Source organism: Protopterus annectens, chromosome 3.part0, assembly GCF_019279795.1.
Source record: "Protopterus annectens isolate FY-2018-M chromosome 3.part0, PAN1.0, whole genome shotgun sequence".
Classification (NCBI taxonomy): Eukaryota; Metazoa; Chordata; order Ceratodontiformes; family Protopteridae; genus Protopterus; species Protopterus annectens.
The window spans coordinates 1,522,747,794-1,522,771,251 of NC_056731.1; the positions used below are offsets into that span (position 1 = coordinate 1,522,747,794).

The following is a 23,458-nucleotide window of genomic DNA, read 5'->3' on the forward strand; positions in this document are numbered from 1 at the left end:
CCCCCCTACTTCACAAACTAACCAATGGTAGTCACTTCAAGTTACATTACAAGGTGGACCTACTGTCACAAGACAAAGGAACTCTCCTACACCCATAGGGTACAGATGTTTTCTCTGACTCTGTTGGTGATAACCTTTTGATTCCTTTCAGACTTCACTACTCAGAGTACATGCTTTTTCAGTCCTAAGGGAGGCAAGGAAACCTACCACCAGAAAATCTTACCTGGCTAAATGGGAAATATTTGCAAAATGGTGTCTGCAAAAGGGAAAGGGACCCCAGCTCTACCGAGGTTACCCTGGTTCTAAACTACTTTTGCTAATTGATAACAAATTACCTTTCTTATTCTTCTGTAAAAGTTCATCACTCTGCCATATCACCCTGCCTGCCCCTGGAACCCTCCTTGCTGGCCAGGCTTGATGTAAAGCTCTTACTTAAAGGGGTCTTGCATATGAGACCACCTAGGAAACCTATCCCTCTGCCTTGGGACCTTAACTACATCTTAGAGAAATTAATGCAACATCCCTTTGAACCTGCTGTCCCTTCCTCCTTACAGATGTGTACATGGAAGACTGTCCTTCTGGTGGCTATCACTTCAGCCAGAAGAGTGTTAGAACTGCAGGCTCTAATGACCTGTCCCCCCCTACACCGCCTTCCACAAAGACAGGGTGTTCTTGCCAACCAACCCCTCCTTTATGCCTAAAGTGGTCAATGATCTCTCTTTCAACCAATCCATTCATCTGGCCACCTTTTTTCCCCTCACCCACTAATGAAGGAGAGAGAATACTGCACTCCCTGAATGTGCACAGACAACGTAGAGTCTGCCTGGACAAAACCAAGGCTGTCAGAAAGACTAACCAGCTCTTTGTCTGCTTCCACCCCAGAGCCCTGGGCAAGGCAGTCTCCAAGCAAACCATTGCATGCTGGATCAGGAAAGCTATTTGCTTCTGCTACTGTCACCACGGAAAGGAACCCCCAATGGGAATCAAGGCACATTCCACTAGAGCTGTGGCCACCTCAAGGGCCTTCATGAAAGGCCTAGACACAGCATCCATTTTGGAAGCAGCCACCTGGTCCACTATCCACACCTTCGTCAAGCATTACAAATTGGATCAAATTTCCAGAGCTAGAACAGGATTTGCCAGAGCAGTCCTGCAGGGTGTTGTAGAACCCTCTGCATCTACCACCACCCTCCTCCTCTTAAGCTGTGGTATGCTCCCACACCTGGAATACTGCAACATAGTAATAGAAGGACATAGAATAGTTGTGTAAAATCTTACGATAACCATAGATGTCCTCTTCTTCCATGTTGCAGCATTCCTTCCCGCCCACCAGTCCCCCCCTAGTCTTATACCATCCTGTACTACCTACATTTCAGTAGGTCTCCAAGTTACACACCTATAAACAACTGGCACACCTCCGCTGGGCCTTATTCTCTGCCTGCTGGCCTTCAAGTTCTGAGGATTGTGCGTGCAGACATCACATTTAAGGCCCCTTGGTTTATGGCCCTACATGTGACATCCCACGCACACTACAGCAGCTAAGCTGAAGCTTTTGTATAGAAGCTGACGTACAAGTTGCCTGAGGACAGGAAATCCCACACCTAGAATACTACAACATGGAAGAGAAGGACATCTATGGTTATGGTAAGATTTTACACAACTATTCTTTTCAGACTCTTGGGTGTTAAAAGTAGTTCAGGAGGAATAGAATTGGCACTGAATACAAATACTTCCATTCAGGGGAGTTCCTCTCGACCCAAGTTTTTCATCTGGTTTTCTAGCACTTAACTCACCCTAGGAGACATAAAACTGGTGCCATTAAATCAAATGGGAAAAGGATTCTATTCCAGAATGTTTTTGGTACAAATGAAAGAGTTTTCTTGGGGACCAGTTTTAAATCTTTTGTTTCCAAGTCTTTCTGTGAAAGTTCCACAATTCAAGTTGATGACCCTTCAGAATGTTACCTTTCATTCCTCAAGGAAGTTTTTTGGTAACACTAGGTCTAAAAGATGCACATAATCACATTACCATAGCCAAAGGCTTCAGGAATTTTCTCAGATTTTGTGTGTCTGGGTCACATTATCAGTTCTTTGCATTACCCTTTGGGTAATCTACAGCTTTAAGGTGGGTTTCCAGTCTGTCTAGTTCTGGTCATATAGCTAATTGCAGACTAAAAGGCATTTGCATATTTCCTTTTTAGATTACTTACTTACCTTTGCAGGATGTCTTCCCAGATGTCGAGACGTTACAATGTTTTTTCCCCGTTCTTTTGATCAAACTGAAGTTCCAAATAAATGTCGTCCTTCACCACTTCACACAGGATTGTCTTTCTTAGGCAAAGACATCCTTCAGCAAAAAAAAATAATAATTTTGACACTGGAAAAGCTGGATTTTTATCTGAAACTGAGCTTCTTATATCTGTCTCAGACCTCAGCCAGGGAGTATCTCAGGATCCTGGAGTTCTCAATGCCTCTGTGATTCTCATTCCTGTCACCAGGTTGCACATGAGAAAAATTCAATGGTTTCTGAAAACTCATGGACCCAACATTTGCATCCTGTGGAATTTCAGATCCCAATATCGGACTTTGACAAAAAAGGAACTGCGCTGGTGGAAACTACCAATAGAAGCAAATCCAGGTCTCCCATTTTCTCCTCTACTTCCAAACAAATCTAGAACTACAGACACCTCAGATTTCAGCTGGGGCAATGTCTGTGATGTTAAAGGTACAAGGCCTGTGGAACTCCTCAGACAGACCAAAGCACATCAGTGTCAAAGGGATGCTGGCTGTGATCCATGTCTTGAAATCTCCATTTTATGTGGTCCCATGGACATCTTCAGGTGATTACAGACAACACCACAGTGATGTAGTATACAAGCAAGCAAGGGGTACCAGGTCACACCCTCTGTGCAGGCTGGCTGTGATGGCTTGGGGAGGTATATCTTCAACACACCTTAGCCCTTCATGCATCTTGAATTCTATCACAGCAAAATATAGTGGCAGAGAATATGAGCAGGATCAAGACCAGGACAGACCCTGATAAATGGAAAATGTATGAAGAGGTCTTCCAGGAACTGAGCCAGTTATAAGAACACCTCAAATAGATGTGTTCACCTCCTTTCAGAACAGACAACTGAACAAATCCTGTATAAGTACACCTTGCAGGCAGGAAAACAGATGCACACTTGTGGTTGGGGGTGTTTTTTATGCATTTCCATTGATATACAGTGTAATTCTGAAGGTTTAGAAAGACTCCCCACAGGCCATTGTGATGACCTCCTTTTGCCCAAGCAACATTGATTTTCCCTTTTTATGAAATTGATCAAGGGTAGATTACCCCAAGCTTCCACACAAACTGGACCTACTTGCACAAGACTGTGAGTTTGACACACCCCAATCTCAAACATCTTCAACTTACTGCCTGGATGATTCAGTTCTAATTCCTTTTAGGCACCTCTTGGAGGCAAGAAAACTTGCTGCTTAGAAAATCTTATGTTAGCAAGAGGAAATGGTTTTGTAGTTGGTGCCTGTGCCAATAACCAGGGCCCTATCTGGGAATATGAACCACTGATGCTGAAATATTTGTGAGTTACTAGCCTCTCTTACTCATCTGTCATGGTGTATATTGCAGCCATTTCAGTATGTCTGCCCATGGATCCTCCACTTTCTTCTATGTTTTTAGTGAAACAGTTTCTTAAGGAAGTTTTACACCCGATACCTTCTCATAAACACACATTGCTCCTTCCTGGGATCTTAACTTTGTGCTGGAAAAGTTAACCATGTCTGTGTTTGAACCTGCTCATCAAGCAGACTTAAGGTTCATTACATGGAAAACCATTCTTATTGCTCTGACATCTGCAAGAAGAATATCTGAGTTGTAGGCTCTCATGGTGCGAGTCTAATCTGGGCTTCCATAGAGATAGGGACTTGTTAAGAACAAATCCCTCGTTCATGCTCAGAGTTGTTTCAGTTTATTCGGAATCAAGCCATCAATTTCCCAGTGTTCTAGCAAGGTCCCCAGAATCAGGGGGAAAGGATTCTACATACTATGGATGTGCAGAGGCAGCTCAGGGTACTGTCTTGACACAACTGAGTCCTTTAGAAAAGCAGGTCAACTGTTTGTTTCTTTCTGTTGGGACAAAGAAAGGACAAACCCATGTTAAAATAGATTATTTCAAGATGGTTATCTTCTGCTATTACTTTTCGCTATTCCCACCACGGTAAACTAGCTCTTGGCAGTATAAAGGCTCATTTTATTAGAGCCTTGGCTTTAATGGCATATTGGAAAGGGGCGGACATTAGAAGTATTCTAGTAGCAGCTGTATGGTCCTTTGTATTTAGATTTACAAGGCATTACAAACTGAATTATTTTTCTAGATCTATGACATGCTTTGCAAGGACCATTCACCAGGGGCTTTTGGAATCTATATCCTTCATCCTCCCAGGTAGGTTTGGCTTTAGTAATCAACGCATAATAGCCTAAAGGCTACTGCCGCAGTGGGAGTGAACATGGTACACTTGTGTAAGTTGCACTTTTTCATAGCAGTAGGTGTTGGAGTTCCTCACTGCTACTGTAGCTGCACCCACCCTCCACCCCCTTTCTTTTGTATATAGTTATTTCTTGGGATATAAATTTATTTGCTGTTACATGTCTTAGTGGTTCAGGATGAGTACACTCTTCCTTAACTTTTGGGCAAAAAAGTCCAGAAGAAGTCTTAACTATGACTATTGATTTCCCCCCACAGGCTGACCGGTCAGCAGTCAGACTGAAGGTTTGAGAGGGAGACAGAACTTTTGGGAGCTAAATGGTTGTGTCCTGGGCAAGGGCACAAGCCATATAGCCTAAAGGCTACTGCAGCAATGAGGAGCTTGAGCATCTACTGTTACCGGTATACAGCTGAACTTTTCTTGTATTTTGCTTCTGGTGACAACTTAAATCATCTCATTGCATCCATTAGTTCTTCTTCACCTCTTCCTATGACAGAGAATGCCAGTTTGGATTCTCAGATGTTTTTTGCCTTTATTGCCTCCCACCTGTCAGACCCTCTCTGTCATCTGGCCCATTCTTTCCCCATTATTGGGGTGAGAGACAACAAAGAGGAGAGTGGGATGTCATTGAGCCTGCTATTGGAGTGGTTTAAGTTTTTTTTTCTATTTACAGCCCTTATCCTATTATACATGCCCAGTAGCACTCCCAAGACTTTTTATCCAGCTGGGTTAAGGGAGGCATGTTATCCACTTTTTGTGGTGATGTAACCCCTCAGGACAGCTGTGATGTCTGTCTGTGTCACTGTTGCAGTATTCTCCACCTTAGGAATCTCCTGCCAAGGCTAGCTCATGTCTGGCAGACTAACAGTAGTGCCTTGGGGTTAACTGATTTCACCATGCTACCCTGGGCCAACTGTTTAAATCACTGGTTCTCAACATAAATGGCCAGGGAAGACCACTGGCTTGTAAGCGTATTAGCCACAAGCGCCTTACAAATACGACAGCAAGTTTGGTTGTGGTAAGCACCCCAATCAAAAGAGAGGCTGTTCATGATGATAATTGTGGCAAATCTGCCTCCCATGCTGACATTTTTCCTTGTTGGATGACATGAACTCCAAGGTAACCCCCCCCCCAAAAAAAAAGACCAAGAATAAGTAAGAAATAAAGACCCTAACAAGGCACTTAATGTAATGGCTAGGTATCAGCACAGCAAAGGGTGGTCAGACCAATGAGTGATGTCATTTGGACTGGCGGCAAAGAAGTTCTTGATGACTGTGTCTGTACATCACCTTTCTGCCGTACATCCCATACAGGGAGTATATGTGTGATGTACAGTGCATGCAAGATCTAAAGGCTTTGTTGTACAGGCCAGCCATTGGACTATCCTTGAGAGGAAATCCCTAAAATGCAGGATACTGCAGCAGTAAAGAGAAGGACATCTACTGTTGTAAGATTTTACACAACTGTTCTTTCTGTTGACACCAGCACTGTCTTAGAGATTTCACTCTCCACTAGGGATTCAGCAAGGTAACTGTGCCCCATTTGCATGTGATGCTGCAGTCTCCTCCAGAAGAGCCAAGACAGCAGAGCCACACCTCTCCTGTCCTTTCCAAGCGAGTGACAGCAGGTCCCCATGTCTGGTCATCTGGTCACCTTGGTTGTAGTCTGAGCTTTATCACCTCTGTGCCATAGCTTTACAGGTTCTGGATTACTTTGAGGAAGTTAATATGTCAACTGTGCTGCCTTTTTCAGGAAAAACATCAGAAGAAATTTCATTGTGAAGAATCACTTTCTAATTTCAGTTGAAATTCCCTGTAGAGGAACACTTAGGGAAGAAAAGTAGCAGTCCTGATTAGCCTTTCTTCCTGAGCTCATAACAGAAAATGTTTCTCCTTTCAGTTTTATGTAACATAATGTATTGAAAGACAATTATTTTGCAGCACATGCAGTGTCACAATTACAATCTGAATTCAAGAAAAGACAATTTTAACTACTTTTCTGACTTAGTGTTGTCCTAGAGCTTAACAGCGAATAGTACTAGGCACCACTGAACCATCCATCCACAACCCCTTTTTCCAGTTTTTGCACATGGGTTCGGGGTGTCATGTCAACAGTGACTGTCGTCTAGAGCCAAGATTCACACCAACCGGTTGTCTAGCCCTGCTGCAGCTGTTCTTCCATACCGTACACTTGGTTGTATACACATACCTATGGCCAGTTTAGAGTATCCAGTCCATTTACTGCAAGTCTTTGGAATGCAGGAGGAAAACTGCAAACACAGGGAGGATTTGCAGACTCCACACAGAAGGCGCCCCATCCGAGAATCAAAACGGTTAACTTCTTGCTGTGAGGCGACAGCGCTATCAGCTGCATCACTGTGCTTCTCCAACATTGACAACAATCTAAAACAGCTTAAAAACAAGTCATTGTCATAGAAAGTGTGATAGAGTGAAGTGTCTTAGCTTTTAAAGCCATTTGTTCATCAGAGGGACACAACTTCTGGATACTGTCTTTGTGGTGGTGTTTTATAGATTCATAGCTGTGAAATACTGCGTTCATACATTTATTTTCATATATATGGAAGCAGCTAAAGCACCATGTAGTGCAGAAATTATGAGTGTGTCTGTCTGATCATAACCAAGTTTCTGTGTTCTCACTGCTGCTGCTGAGATTGACCTCTCAAGCTTTTTTTCGCTGTGCTTACTAGGTGAATTTCATAGAAGTCTCGAGCACATAGCAACTTGGTTATGTTTGCAGGCCAAGTCTTAATCCTGTATATAGTTATTTTTAGTGGTTAAAGTTGTTTGCTAACAGGTTTAATAAAACATGAGGAACTATTTTTTGGGGGGAGGGATATTTGTAAGATAATTTCTGTATCAGACATGCTGCTGCCACTTTTTTGATATTTTATATGGTTTTCTCAATGAGAAAGAATAAGTGACCATACTGTTTAATATTTTTTCCTTTTTGCTCCATGCTAGTGATAAACTTTATTGTTTAGTGATATTCATTGAAAATGTGCATTTTTGTTTCTTTACAGAACTTTAATTTAAAGGTAATCCTGCCAGATTTGAAAGAGAATTCTCAAATCTTAAAGTTCAGATTACTGCCTGGTAAGCTGCTTCTGTGCAATTGAATATTTTTCGAAGAATAATGATACATTTGTATGATTAACATTTTGTTTGTTTACACATGGATGACGATCTGCAGTGCGCTTTTGCAAAAGATATATCAATTTTGGAATAAATGTGGAACAGTTCTAATATTACAGTGATTAAGCATGTTTGTCACCTTTGACCTGGATTTGGGAAAAAGCTATTGATGCCAGCAGTCAAAAGAGATGTAGAGAGTATTGAGTGTACAAGGCCATCTCTTCTTTATATGTAGGCAATATTGTCATGTGTCCAAGTCCTGTTGGTGAAACAATTGTAGCCCTTGGTCCAAAAACGTCAGTAAGTAAGACTCATCTTGGGGGGGACTCATGCATATACTGGTGCGTGTGTGTGTGTGTGTGTGTGTGTGTGTGTGCACGCACATGTTCACGTGCACAGACTTCCTTCCATGGTGTTGTATGCAGGTTCTGGGAGAAGGGTAGAGGTAAGAATGAAAAGCTGATTAAGTAGATGACTGAGTTTAAGGCTCACATGCCAGTCACAAACACTACACAGACTTGAGCATAACTTCTGTTTTGAAAGTCCACATCTCCCGACTCATTTTAAATATTGAAAGTAGTGTACATTAGTGTGATGGACCAAAGGGAAATAAATGTAGACGATATAACCACTGTATTTAATGAGGCCCAGATGACCTGAGTGAATTTGGGAAAAAATATATGGAGGAGCAAAACAAGAAGTGCTGTCAGTGCTGAATTTTAACTTTCCTTGATTATCAGCTGTAGCAAGTAAAAGGATAAAAGTGAGCAAGATAGTGATTTATTAGTAATATAAGTTGTCATGTAAAAATAAATTCCAAGAGGTTTATAGTTTGTTTTATTTTAGAAGGTGGTATTCAATTTATTTATTCTTATTTTACCCTTTTCTGTTTTGCTTGATGATTTATACCTAGCTGTTTTCTGTAGTACTTCAACTAGCAGCCTGTATCCTGCTGAATGTATTTACACTTTTTTGTTTCCTTTACAAGCCCCCCTTCCTCCATGGCAGCTCCTCCAGGCTCTGCCATTGCTGTCTCCTGAAGGGAAGCATATTTCTGCATGTCAGGTTCCCATTGTCTACCTTGCAGGGATGCACCTTACCAGACATGCTTGACAGGCTCCAACTACTCTAAGTAACACCTAGTGGTTACCAGTAAGTGTTTTACCTTTTGTGAGACAGAGCCACCTCTTTCCCCTCCATGAAGGGCAAGCATGCAGCAGCTACTCACTCCCATTCTGTTGGACCAACTGCTGTAGGTGCTGTGAGGTGCCACCTAAACTGTGTATGCTCGCAGTGTAGTCAGGACTTTATCCCTCTACACTTGAACATGAACATTATTAAAGCACATTATGGTTAGAATCAAGCATGTTGTGTACAAAAGTCAAGTGGGATATACATAGGCAAGAAACCGAAATTAAAACTCATACAGTTCATGAGCCAGGTAAATTATTACCGTCAGGTTAATGGCTTTGGATGGTGTGTTTACCTCATAGTTTGTTCTGTCTCTCCAGATCTTCTGTACTGTTGCTGTTCATCTTTAGTGCAAGTCATGAGCTTAGCACAGTAAACAAAGGCTTTCAAAATAAGCAGATGAAGAATTCAAACAGCTGCTAGGTCTCCAAAAAGATCCTTTAATGTAACCAGGCAAAGTAAAAATCCACAATATCATCCAAGCGCTTTCACTCGACCACATGCGAGCTTTCTCAAGGCAAACAACATTGCTGGAAGTTCATTCACATTAAATACTTCCAGAATCATCACATGACTTCCTGTGAACCTTTCCCAACAGGAAAATCACCATATAAGGAAATTCTAAAATACATTCTTATTATCATTAAAAATAATTCATTTTCTAAAAATAATTCATTTTCTAAAAATATCTTGACTACTGAATAGCATAATGAACTTGAAATTGAATACAAACTATTAAAATATGTCATAAAACAATTCTGTAAAATATTTTTATAGTTTTATAATACAAATAAGTGCAGTAACCCCTTTTAACCATCGGGGGTGAAATCAAAACTCCAATTTAAAACCTAGAGTTACTAACTGGCATTGTAAAACATTTCTTATCTGAGTTGCCAATGTATAACATTCCATATATCATATTATAAAATCTTATGGATTCAAAAGTGAATAAAACAATAGATGTCATGTTCTGCTAAACTGTGTTATAGACGAGCTTGTCTCAATTTCAAAACACTAGTGATGTTGAGGGTGTCATTCAGACCTGGGTATCTAGTAGTGTCTAACCGGAGCTGCCAAAATCGCTCACGGTATTCTAATTTTGACTCCCAACTACCCCCTCTTATATCCGGTTGTACCTGTTCCAACACCATAAACTTTATGTCCATGTCCTTACACGTCAAGGAGTGTTTATAAAAGGCATTACTTTCCTTCCTTACATTGATGTCATTGAAGTGTTCGTAAACCCTTCTCCTAAACACCCTTTCGGTTTTCCCAATGTAAAAAGCATGGCATGTAACACAGGAACCAAGATAGACCACACCCTTGGATCCACAGTTAAAATGTTTGTTGGAACGGAACTTAAATCTTCTAGAGGGAAGGTAGTAGGACCCCGAATTTAGCATAGCGTGACATTGCTTGCACATCCCACAGGAATAAGTGCCTAATTTCTTTCTATTGTGATTCTGTGGATCCTCTAACCTAATATCTAAAAGTTCTTTCAAATTCCTGCCCTTTTCCTAACAAAGAGGGGTAACTGGGCATAGAATTCTTAAGATCTTCCTGAAGTCTGAGAATGGGCCAATATTTCTTGATAATCTTCTCGATTTGATCTGAGTTGTTGGAGCAAGTGTGTATAAAACTATTTTTTCCTTGTAAAATGTGTTTTGAAGGGTTTGGGGACATCTCATTAACCCCCACCCCCAATAAAGGAGGATATTTATTTGCCCTCTTCTCAGAAATTTCTACAACTAGTGCTTCTACCAGGGCTTCCGGATATTGTTTGTCCATAAAGAATCCCTTTAAAATGGAAACTTCCTCAATGAAAAGTTTGTCCGTGCTGGACATTCGTGAAGCCCTAATTAGTTGACCCTTCACTATCGCCTTCTTTTGATAGAAGGGATGTCCACTGTGGTAATTCAGGAATGCATTTGAAAAAGTGCTTTTCCTGTAAATCTTAGACTGAAAACAACTATTTGAATAATCCTTCACTAGTGAAATGTCTAAATAATCGAGTTGGTGTTTACTGATGTTATAAGTAAAACTAAAAAATGTGGTCGTCCTGTTGATGTAATCTATGCATTCCATTAAACTTCGTTCGTTTCCCATCCACATAAAGGAGATATCGTCCAGAAATCTTCTATAGTATAAGATGTCCTGATACCATGTACTGGTAAAAATATATGTTTTTTCCCATTGGTGTAATACCAAATTTGCGTACATGGAGGCACAAGAGGCACCCATTGCCACACCTTTTTTCTGATGATAAAATTCCCCCTTAAAGTGAATGAAGTTATTTTCTAGAACTAATTCCATAAATTCCAGAATTAAATTAGTAAACTTGGCCCCCAGTTGGACTTCATTAGATAAGTAAGTTCCTAACCACTCCAGGCCTGTGTTGTGTGGAATACTAGGAAATAAGTCGACCACATCCACAGTGACCATAAACATTTCAGGTAAAAATAAACTCTGATCCACTCCTTTGAGGTAGTCCCATGAATCCTTACATATGTGTTTAATTTTCTCTACATGTTGTTTTAAGGAGAAGTCGATAAATTTGGCTAAGGGTTCTCTGACACTTCCACCCCCTGAAACTATAGGTCTAAATTTCAGGGGGTTCAAATTCCTGTGTGTCTTTGGAATTCCAAACATCTGGGCAACCTTGGGTTTTTTTACTAATAAATAGTTATATAACTTTTCATTAATGGCATTTTGCATTAAATGATCATATAGTGAATAATTTATTTTAGCTTGAGCTATATTGATCTCATTTCTTGAGACAAGTTCATATTGTTCAGTATCCTGTAACACAGTGTGCAAGGCAGCCTCATAGTCCCAGGTGTACTTCAAGACAGCACCTCCCCCATTGTCAGGTTTCATAACCCTACACCCCTCCATTTTGAGCTTTTTAATTAAAGTCAACTCATCCTCAGTAATATTGTCAGTTGTTTTAAAATAATCTTTCTCCTTAAGTTTCCTAATGTCAGTCTCAACCAACTCCTCAAAAATTTTAATGGTGGGGTGGACAGGCAGGTTGAAGGTGCTTTTTCTTGTAAGAGTCTTTTCAAAGTTTCGTTCATCTTTAAACAATAAGTTAAAATTGAGCTGCCTCATAAAAAGCTTTAAATCAATCAAGGTTGTAACCATGGGGGGAAGGCCTAAGGGGAACATAATGAAAACCCTTGGAAAGTAAACTAAAAAAATTGTCTGTTATTGATAGATCGGTGTAATTCAGGCATGGGCAAACTACATTGGGCCACATCGACCCGTTAAGCGTTTTGATTGACCTCAAGCTTGAAAAAATTTAATAAATTAACCTTGTTGATGTTTTATTTCCCCTGCAATTCTGATGTTTCCTCACTAGATGGCGCACTCTAGATATATTTGTAGATAACCCACCGCCCCTCTATGAAGATGGCGGACCCAAGAAAGGAAAGTGGACAGAGAATGTCAGTGTTCAATAAGGAGTGGACAACTAAATATTTTCACTGAACACCAATCATCTGCTGTTTGCCTGATATGCCAAGAAACTGTGGCGGTTTTTAAAGTATAATATTAGCCATCACTTTGCCACAAAGCACGCTAATTATGCTAGCAAGCTCTCAACAAAAGAACGGGAAGCTTCTGCTGAGAAGTTGGCAGCTAATTTGAAGGCTCAGCAAAGTTTTTTTCACCGTCAAACTGCCATTCAAGAGTCAAGTACCAAGGCCAGTTTTATGCTTTCATTCAAAATAGCAAAGGCCAGCAAACCACTGTCTGAGGGCGAGTTTTTAAAAGAATGTATGGTAGAGACAGCAGGTATTTTGTGCCCGGAGACCAAAGACAAATTTGAGAGAATCAGTTTATCACGGCGGACAGTGACTCGCCATGTGGAACTAATAGATGAAGATATCACCAGCAGATTAAACAAAAAGGCGAAGTCATTCACTTTTTATTCTTTAGCACTGGATGAAAGCAACAATGTCAAAGACACTGCTCAGCTCCTCATTTTTATCCGAGGAATCAACAAAACTTTTGAAATAACAGAGGAGTTTTTGACAATGGAGTCTCTGAAAGGACAAACACGGGGAGAGGACTTGTTTGAACGGGTGTCTGCTGCCATCGAAAACATGAAGCTTCCCTGGAGTAAGCTTGTTAACGTCACCACAGATGGATCTCCGAATTTAACAGGAAAAAACGTTGGCCTGCTGAGGAGAATCCAGAATAAAGTGAAAGATGAAAACCCTGACCAGGATGTCATTTTCCTCCACTGCATCATCCACCAGCAATTTCTATGTAAATCGGTGTTACAGCTGAATCATGTTGTGAATCCTGTGGTGAAACTCGTCAACTTCATACGTGCACGGGGACTTCAGCACTGTCAGTTCATTGCGTTCCTGGAGGAAACTGATGCGGATCACCAGGACCTGCTTTATCACTCCCGTGTCCGCTGGTTGAGTTTGGGCAAAGTGTTTCAATGAGTGTGGGAGCTCAAAGAGGAGATTGGCGTGTTTTTGAAGCGGCAGGGGAAGACTGATGAATTTCCTGAGCTGAGCAATAAGAGCTGGATGTGTGACTTTGCGTTTGCTACGGACATATTTTCACACTTGAATGAGCTCAACGTGAAACTGCAGGGGAAGGAGCAGTTTGTGCATGACATGTACACAAACATGAAAGCCTTCAAATCCAAGCTGGCTTTATTCTCCAGGCAGATTTTGAACAAGTCATTCACTCATTTTCCTAGACTAGCCACGCTGAAAGAGGCCGGAGCAAAAGTAAAGAAATACAGTGAGTCACTGGATGCACTGCGGAGAATTCTGCCGTCGGTTTTGGATTTCGACAAAATTGACAAGTCACTTCAATTGGTGGCCTTTCCTCTGTCACAAGACCCTGAAACAGCTCCAGAGGAGCTTCAGCTCGAACTGATCGACCTTCAGTCCGACCCTGCCTTAAAAGAAGTTCAGCTCTCTGAAACTAAATGACTTCTATGCTTCACTCAATGATGCAGCGTTTCCAAATCTAAAAAAGCGCAGATGATGTTGGCTTTGTTGGCTCTACCTTTGTGTGAACAGACCTTCAGTGTCATGAACATCAACAAAGCCAGCCACAGATCCAAGTTAACAGATCTACACCTCAGATCCATCCTGAGAATCGCCACAACAAAACTAACTCCAGGCTTTGATGCGCTGGCTGAAAAGGAGACCAACAACACTGCTCCCATTAAAATGTGTGTGTCTCCGTGATCATGCGTTGTTAAAATAAACAGTGCTAGGATAACAGAACTTTCAGTGCTATAAATAAAATGGTCATTTATTTGATTTTCAGTGTTTAAATAAAGACTCATTTCGAAGTCAGAGATTTTATTGTAATGCTTTTCTTCATTTTCATTGGAAATTAAAGCACATGTTTTCTCCATATCCCAAGATGTGTATTTTTCCCCCAATGAGGTGATGTTTTCAAAGCATGCCATCTATCTGCTCCTGTTCCGGCCCCTTTGTCAAATGTTAGAACTCAATGTGGCCCACGAATCAAAAAGTTTGCCCACCCCTGGTGTAATTAAAAATAGTAAAATTGTCTTTCCTATGTTTAATTTGTTTCCCTTGAAATAATGTTGTGCTATTGTCCTCATTCACTGTAGTTCTTGAAATTAGTTCGTCGGGTGAGTCCAACTGTTGTATTGTTCCCTTTGCCCCCTCCCTCTCTTCTGGGGGTAATGAAAATCCTGGGTAGTTACATTCCTATTCTTTTGTGCTATTCTCTCACTTCTTCTGAGATTATCATTTCCTTCACTTGTAGGTTCCCCTTGCCTATTACTTTCTCCCCTTTCATAAAAGACATTTTCAGTAGTGTTGTTGTTGCTTCTTCCTTTTATAATTGGGAGGGGGTAGGCTCTACCTTCCTTATATTCAATTAGGTCCCTCTCTAATTTCCTAATTTTTCGATTAAGTACCCTAAAACAATGCTGGTCTACATCACTAAACAATTTGTCATAGTCCCTCTTAACTGAGCTGAAAGTTACATCTTTTAACATATTTGCATTGAGCTCATCTAAATCTTTTAACAAAACAGTCATTTTTTTCTCATAGTCCATCACCATGCATTTTAACATGTCTAAACCTGCTTTGTTGAAAATTTCACAAAGTTGGTCATATAAATCAGAACCATGTTGTACATTGTTAGGGAACTTAAAAAAAGTTTAGGAACTTACTTATCTAATGAAGTCCAACTGGGGGCCAAATTTAATTCTGGAATTTATGGAATTAGTTCTAGAAAATAACTTCATTCACTTTAAGGGGGAATTTTATCATCAGAAAAAAGGTGTGGCAATGGGTGCCTCTTGTGCCTCCATATGCATAAATTTGGTATTATACCAATGGGAAAAGAAATATATTTTTACCAGTACATGGTATCAGGACATCTTATACTATAGAAGATTTCTGGACGATATCTCCTTTATGTGGATGGGAAACAAACGAAGTTTAATGGAATTCATAGATTACATCAACAGGACGACCACATTTTTTAGTTTTACTTATAACATCAGTAAACACCAACTCAATTATTTAGACATTTCACTAGTGAAGGATTATTCAAATAGTTGTTTTCAGTCTAAGATTTACAGGAAAAGCACTTTTTCAAATGCATTCCTGAATTACCACAGTGGACATCCCTTCTATCAAAAGAAGGCGATAGTGAAGGGTCAACTAATTAGGGCTTCACGAATGTCCAGCACGGACAAACTTTTCAATGAGGAAGTTTCCATTTTAAAGGGATTCTTTATGGACAAACAATATCCGGAAGCCCTGGTAGAAGCACTAGTTGTAGAAATTTTTGAGAAGAGGGCAAATAAATATCCTACTTTATTGGGGGTGGGGGTTAATGAGATGTCCCCAAACCCTTCAAAACACATTTTACAAGGATAAAATAATTTTATACACACTTTCTCCAACAACTCAGATCAAATCGAGAAGATTATCAAGAAATATTGTCCCATTCTCAGACTTCAGGAAGATCTTAAGAATTCTATTTCCAGTTACCCCTCTTTTGTTAGGAAAAGGGGCAGGAATTTGAAAGAACTTTTAGATATTAGGTTAGAAGATCCACAGAATCACAATAGAAAGAAATTGGGCACTTATCCCTGTGGGATGTGCAAGCAATGTCACGCTATGCAAAATTCGGGGTCCTACTACCTTCCCTCTAGAAGATTTAAGTTCCATTCCAACAAACATTTTAACTGTGGATCCAAGGGTGTGGTCTATCTTGGTTCCTGTGTTACGTGCCATGCTTTTTACATTGGGAAAACCGAAAGGGTGTTTAGGAGAAGGGTTTACGAACGCTTCAATTACATCAATGTAAGGAAGGAAAGTAATGCTTTTTATAAACACTCCTTGACGTGTAAGGACATGGGCATAAAGTTTATGGTGTTGGAACAGGTACAACCGGATATAAGAGGGGGTAGTTGGGAGTCAAAATTAGAATACCGTGGGCTATTTTGGCAGCTCCGGTTAGACGCTACTATATACCCAGGTCTGAATGACACCCTCAACATCACTAGTGTTTTGAAATTGAGACACGCTCGTCTATAACACAGTTTAGCAGAACATGACATCTATTGTTTTATTCACTTTATATGATATATGGAATGTTATACATTGGCAACTCAGATAAGAAATGTTTTACAATGCCAGTTAGTAACTCTAGGTTTTAAATTGGAGTTTTGATTTCACCCCCGATGGTTAAAAGGCGTTACTGCACTTATTTGTATTACAAAACTATAAAAATATTTTACAGAATTGTTTTATGACATATTTTAATAGTTTGTATTCAATTTCAAGTTCATTATGCTATTCAGTAGTCAAGATATTTTTAGAAAATGAATTATTTTTAGAAAATGAATTATTTTTAATGATAATAAGAATGTATTTTAGAATTTCCTTATATGGTGATTTTCCTGTTGGGAAAGGTTCACAGGAAGTCATGTGATGATTCTGGAAGTATTTAATATGAATGAACTTCCAGCAATGTTGTTTGCCTTGAGAAAGCTCGCATGTGGTCGAGTGGAAGCGCTTGGATGATATTGTGGATTTTTACTTTGCCTGGTTACATTAAAGGATCTTTTTGGAGACCTAGCAGCTATTTGATTTCTTCATCTGCTTATTTTGAAAGCCTTTGTTTACGTGCTTCCGGGTCCTGTGGTGCCAAGTGATTTTCATTCTTGGTTTGATTTTGCTTTTAGTTTTGGAGCTTAGCACAGTGTTTTTGTATCCCTTTGGTCAGCCAGAAGAAGGCAGCATACAAAAAAATATATATATTACTCTACTCTTTTTTGCATGTAGTGATTCTGCAGTCTTTTCAGCACAGCTTTTTGGCAAATTGTGCATTACTTCCTTCTGGTATTTGGTAGTTATTTTATCATATTGTGACATTATGACTGAGGAACTTCATTGTATAGGCGATGGGGCATTTCATATAAAATATTTACAGCCTATGAGAAGACAGAGTAATCAAGTACTGGATATTTTCAGAGAACTTTAGCTAGGTTATCTGGTGCCATGTACATTTCTCCAAACTGACCCCCCCCCCCATCTCAAAACTGTATGCCAAAAAAAAAAAAGTGTCTTGTTACTCTTATATTACCACACATGAAGTGTTTACTAATGACTGCAAAAGTATTACCACCATTCATTTCTGAATGTAAATACTGCAGTCCTTCATCATTAGCACCTGCTGATTGCACCCCCCCCACCTCAACACCTTGCATCTAGGTAGTTAAACAGTTATCTTATTGTACAGAAGCATAGCTAGCTCAATCAGCACCCTGTGCCAGTCCCTTTAACCAGCACCTCAGCTCTTCATGTGAATTATTGGCACAACAACCAGGTCCCCCTCCTTCCCTAGTCATTCAGGTTTATGTGCCCTCCCCCAACCTTCCTTATATTATGTAAAAATAATAAGAATAAGAAATAAATATTTTTTAAACTGTAGCAAACGGTTTGCTACAAATATTGCTGCATTTTATACCCTACCTGCATGAAGCGATATGCTGCTCCGGTTTTAGTAAAGAAAAAAAAGCTTCCTTCTTTTAACTGCAAGCAATTGCTACTGTTTATGTCCTGCACAAAGTGCTACAGAACTCTTGTGGAACCAGCAATTGACTGCTGATGAATAACATGGTTCTGGTTTGTCTCGACAGAAGTCTCTCAGCAGGTGAACCAAGATGTTTACCATGAGGAATATTTCTGAGATTCAAGAGTATTAGGAAAACATCACTATTGTTTAGTTTTGGCTTCTGTAGTAACTGCTTTGCATTTTGCACCGCACGTTCTGCCAAACCATTGGACTTAATAGTCCGGGCTACTTGGGACATGAGTAAAGTCCCACACTTCGGCAAATCTTTTGAACTGTTGGCTTGTAAGCTGTGTGCCATTGTCAGAAATAAGTTTGTGTGCGGGTCATACGTGGAAATCCACACATCTGGTTCAGCTGAAGTGGTTCTTTCTTTGATGTGGCTTTGTACTGTTACGCACAGAACAAGATGAAAGTACTCTCTCAATATCTTGTGACATAGAAGGCCAAAATACAAGTCTTCTTGCCCTTCTTTTGGTGGAGTCTGTTCCTGGGTGAGCTCAGTATAAGGTAATGTACTCTTATTGCAAGGACTTCAGAACAACAACTTTAGGACCTTTCATGAGGATACCATTGTCTGACAAAATCTCATGTCTGTATGGAATATAAATTTGCACTTCTGGAGGTAAACTAGATTGCTTTGATGCGACCCTTCTTTGAGGAAGTGGTTGAGCTTTTGTAAAACTTGATCTGCAGCTGTATGATTTTTCAGCTCATCAAGACGTGTGGAAGAAAAATTTCTCACTTCCTTGACTTCAAAAATCAAATCTCTTATTCTCATGCTATTCAGTAGTACTTCTGGGTGATCTGGATAATGTATCAGCAAGATGAAGTTAGCCTTTCTTGTAGACAAGATTGAAGTGATACTTTTGCAATTTCAACCTCATACGTTGCAATCTAGCTGGAGCTGTATGCATAGGCTTTCTCAAAATAGTGACTACAGGTTGGTAATCTGTTTCGACCTGGTTAGGTCTACCATACACACAATCATGGAACTTGGAACATGCAATCACAGTTGCCAAAAGCTCTTTCTCTATCTGAGTATACTGCATTTCAGCTTGGGTAACAGTTCTGGATGGCATAAGCAACAAGTTGACCCTCTTGTAGAATGACTGCACCAAGACCAAATTTCGAAGCATCACATGAAAGAGTAACTGGCTTATGGATGCCATAGTAACTGAGAAGTAGGTGGACTGGCATTTCTCTATTTCAGGGCATCAAATGCTCTCTGGTGCTCTTCTAACCAAGACACATCTTTACATGTTAGCTCTCTGAGTGTTGCTGATATTTGACTCAAGTCTGGAATTAATTTGTCTAGGTAGTTAACCATGCCAAGAAAATGTTGCAGGGTTTGAACATTGTCTGGAGCTGGCATCTCGAGAATGGCTGTTTACTTAGACGGGTCTGGTCTTAAGCCTAAACTGGTGAATAAATGTTCAATGTAAGTGACTTCTTGTAGCCTAAATTTGCATTTCTGTGGATTGAGCTTAAGATTCACCTGATGTGCCCTTTCCAGAACTGTTCTGAGGTTTCTGTCATACTCAGCTTCACTATTACCTCCTACTAGTATGTTGTCTGCTATAACAGCACAAGGATACCCAGAAAAAAATTTGCTCCATTGCACGTTGAACGACTTCACTTGCAGAATTTATCCCAAATGGCATTCTCAGAAGTCTGTACCTTCCAAATGGAGTACTGAAAGTAGTGAGCAACGAAGATTTCTTGTCAAGCAAAATTTGCTAACATGAACTCTTTGCATCTAAGACAGAAAAAAACAGTGGCATTTGGCGTGATAGCTGCAACTTCTTCAACTGTGCACATTGGATGATGAGGTCGTTTTAGTGCCTTGTTCAAGTCTCGTGGGTCATTACATACTCTGATGTTGTCTGAGTTTTTCTTATGAGCTACGACCATGGAAGATACCCACTCCATCGGGTCACTGACTGGACAAATCACACCTTGTTGCACCATTTTGTCTAGTTCGGTTTTGATTCTAGTCTGCACGGCCATTGGAACTTTTCTGGCTGGCCTGATAACTGAACTGACACTGGGGTCTAACTTCGTGGAATACACTACTGGAAACTTGCCTAGTTTGTCCTCGAAAAGATCAGCATAGATAGAAAAAAATCTGCTGGGCGAAATTAGTGTTCTTTTAAGCTAACATGGTAAACTTCCTTCCTTAAATGAAAGCAGTCCCATTTTCAGAGAGTCTCTGAGGCCTAATAATGACTGGATGTGCCTCTTGACCACATAAAAATAATAAGTTGTAGCTTCTTCCAGCAGAGTAACATGAAAGCATCACAAGCCTTCCATTTGAATCTCTTCACCACCATAAGCAACAAGCTTTGCACACTTTGTTAAATCAAGCCTTTCACCAGCACATACTCTAGTAAATGTTTCTGCAGACATAACATTCTACTTTGATCCAGTATCTGTGGGTTTGCCATTTATCCAAACAGTAAAAAAATACTTCCTTTCAGGCCCATAAATCAACTGCATTGACTGTCTCACTAAGCACTGACACATCATCAACATAAAAAGAATGAGACACTGGGTGATGGCTTTCTAATTGATCAGCTCTTTTCTTAAAAATGTTCCATTTTGGGGACTGAATGTGTAGCTTTTGATTTACAAAATCTTTTGAAATTATTCCATTTGTTACATTTGTGGCATTGTTGACCAAAAGCTACGAATTTCTCTCTCTCAGATTAATGATTTCCACCACAATTAAGACAGTTCACAGTGAAATTAGGTTGGGATCCATGCTTTGAGTGTGATGACTTTCTTATGCTTCACTGAGGCTGTGCAGTTTCTGGAACTTGCTAGAAAGCTCTGGGATTTACCTGTGGGTGTGACAGGGGCTGCAGTAACTGTCATGTACCTGTGCCTGTTTATTTTAACCATGTGCTGCAAACTATCAGCATGAGGCTTAGAAGTTACTGGAAACATGTCTTTCTCATTTGTAAGCATATCCGTGTGCTTTTCTGTGACCTCATTTATCTTTCAAATCTCATTGGCCTTAATCAAAGTTAAATCACTCACTATCATGAAGCAAAATCTTTCTCACAGCATTATCTCTAATACCACATACAAGTCTGTCCTTTATCACCCCATCTCTTAAATCACCAAATATGCACATTTTAGCTTTATTTCTCAAGTTGGTTGCATATGACTATTCTATCTGAACAGTTTCTCACTAAACACACCAAAACTACTATATCTAGGACAAATCTGTTGTCTACCCTCCTCTATGCATCCCCAATACTAACAAACCTCCGCAAAGCTGGCCTTAAACTACAATCCTGTTACAACAAGATTGCTAGGTTTGCTACTGAGACCTATTTATAGAACCCATCACTGTGTTTCTCTGAAACAACTAAACTGGCTGGAGTTGCCACAACTACTTCAACTGAATCAATTATCACTGACTCACAAACTATACTACCTCCCTGATAAAACCCCCCTGGTCTCCAAAATATAACAGTACCGTATACCACAGCTAGATCCCTAAGATCTAGTACTCAAAACCACCTAGATGTCATAAAACACAACAGTGATGCTGGAAAATTTCTCTCTTGTTACTCTGTTGCTAAAGCCTGGAACTCCCTACCAACCCACCTGACCACCACTACCTCCACCAAACAATTCAAAACCCCCTGAAAACTCACTTTATAAATAACTGGTTATGTTCATGTGTCTCCCCAGTTAACCACCTACCTAAACTACTCTCCACCCATATTCTCACACCCTCACCCTGTGTCCCTCTAGGTATCCTTTCACAGTACTGGTATGATTGATTCTATGTTAAGCTTGATTTTTTACAGTACAACAAAGTTTTATTAACCAGATGTATCCCAACAAAAGTGCTGATATGAGTAATACGTCTGCTAGGTTTGATTTTTACAACATCACGATGACGTCATCAATATGTACTCTAATGCAAGTGCTAATAAGTGTATTTGCACTGCTGAATGTGCTCTCTTACTTAGTGCCATGAGAAACACATTTAGGAGTGATTATTACTATTATAATGTATTGCATGCTAAACTTCTTCATAACCTATTCTAAAAAGTTATATTTTTTTCTGCTGTACTGCTATCCTTCTACTGAATATGCAATAAGTTTGCTTATTAATACCTACTCACTGATGTATACATGCACTAAATGTAGACTAATAGTCATTGTTTTTACTTGTTAAAACTTACTGCTGTATGTGTAACAATCTGGAGCTTTTCTCCCTTGCCTTCCACTGAAAACAAACCCTTGTCCAATCGGACTTTCATGGTTAACAAATGAAAAATAAAGTTTCACCTGGCTTTTGATCCCTTGTGTAAAATAAGTGGCTCTCCATTGTAATGTTGGTCTAGGATTACACATTTCTCTAAATTTACATTTTAAGCACTCATGGTCCTCCCTTGACTCAGCTTGTACAACACTATGACTGTTTTCCCTCTTTCCAGCAAAGATAGCAGGTGCATACACAAATGACCGTTCCCTTTCTATGGCTTCTGACCCAGCTAAATTAAGTAGAATAAATGCATTTTTACGGTCATCTTTATCAAAAAGTGCAGTCTGTATGAAAATGCCGCACTCTTGCTCAAACACTCTCCAGTTCTCTCCAATATTACTGTCAAACACTAGTGGACCTGGTTTTTGAACTCCATCTGCTATACCAACAAAATATGTCCAAACACACTGAAAATAAATATGACCCTTGTAATTATCCATGAATAGACTGCTTTGCAAACTTGTAATAACAGTCAAATGCTCAATAAACTCTTCAAAACATTACTTGGCGAAATATGCTCTGAAATGGCTGCATTCTTATTGAAAAATGTGGTTGTTTCTCATTGTTTTACACAGTTTGTACTTTATTTCAAACATTTTCTGCAGTAATTTAAATATTTCTAGCAGTATCTGACATTTCGACTTCTTTTAATATTGTTTAGAGTGTTCTGTATGCTTCATTTCATATTTTGTGAATAAGAAATCCTTTGAGCAGTTTTAACATGAGAAATTTGTTTTTGACCTGTTCTGTGAATCATATGTACTGCAAAGGGTGGTCCACTCCTGTATATACCTCCAACTGTAGCCGAATGCCTCTCAAGTCAACATAGAGAAACTGGAGTTCTTTCTGCCCATTAGATATGCCACTTCTGACACCATGTCAGTCATCTCTGTACACTTAAAAGGCAAGCAGGTGGAGTGGTTCATTTAAGTTGCTTTATTATATAGAAACACATCAGGGTGGATAGCAGCATCAGTAAATATAAATGAACTGATCATCAGACAGAGCTTACACACATACATGTTTACATCTCAACAGCTTACTTACAAAATGACAGTAGGCTTGCACTTCAGTATTTACACACTTGCGCAAGCCCTTAAATAGCTTCTTAAAGAGACATATAGCTACAGACACCTTCCATGCACTCAAATAACTGGCAGTTCAAGCAGAACTAAAGAAAATCAATAGTTCGGGCAACAGGCCCTTCAGAGCTTGACTGCCGCTGAACAGCATTTCTC

General features: G+C 39.8%; 1 protein-coding gene across 1 annotated transcript in view; it reads left to right on the top strand.

The window, feature by feature from the left end:
• The window catches only part of SMCHD1 (structural maintenance of chromosomes flexible hinge domain containing 1), a 3,546,415-nt gene that overhangs the window by 1,621,654 nt on the left and 1,901,303 nt on the right, over positions 1-23,458 (top strand). The window contains exon 22 of the mRNA XM_044065561.1: positions 7,528-7,600. Within this exon, the coding sequence (XP_043921496.1) occupies positions 7,528-7,600 (73 nt within the window). The remainder of the gene's footprint in view (positions 1-7,527; positions 7,601-23,458) is intronic.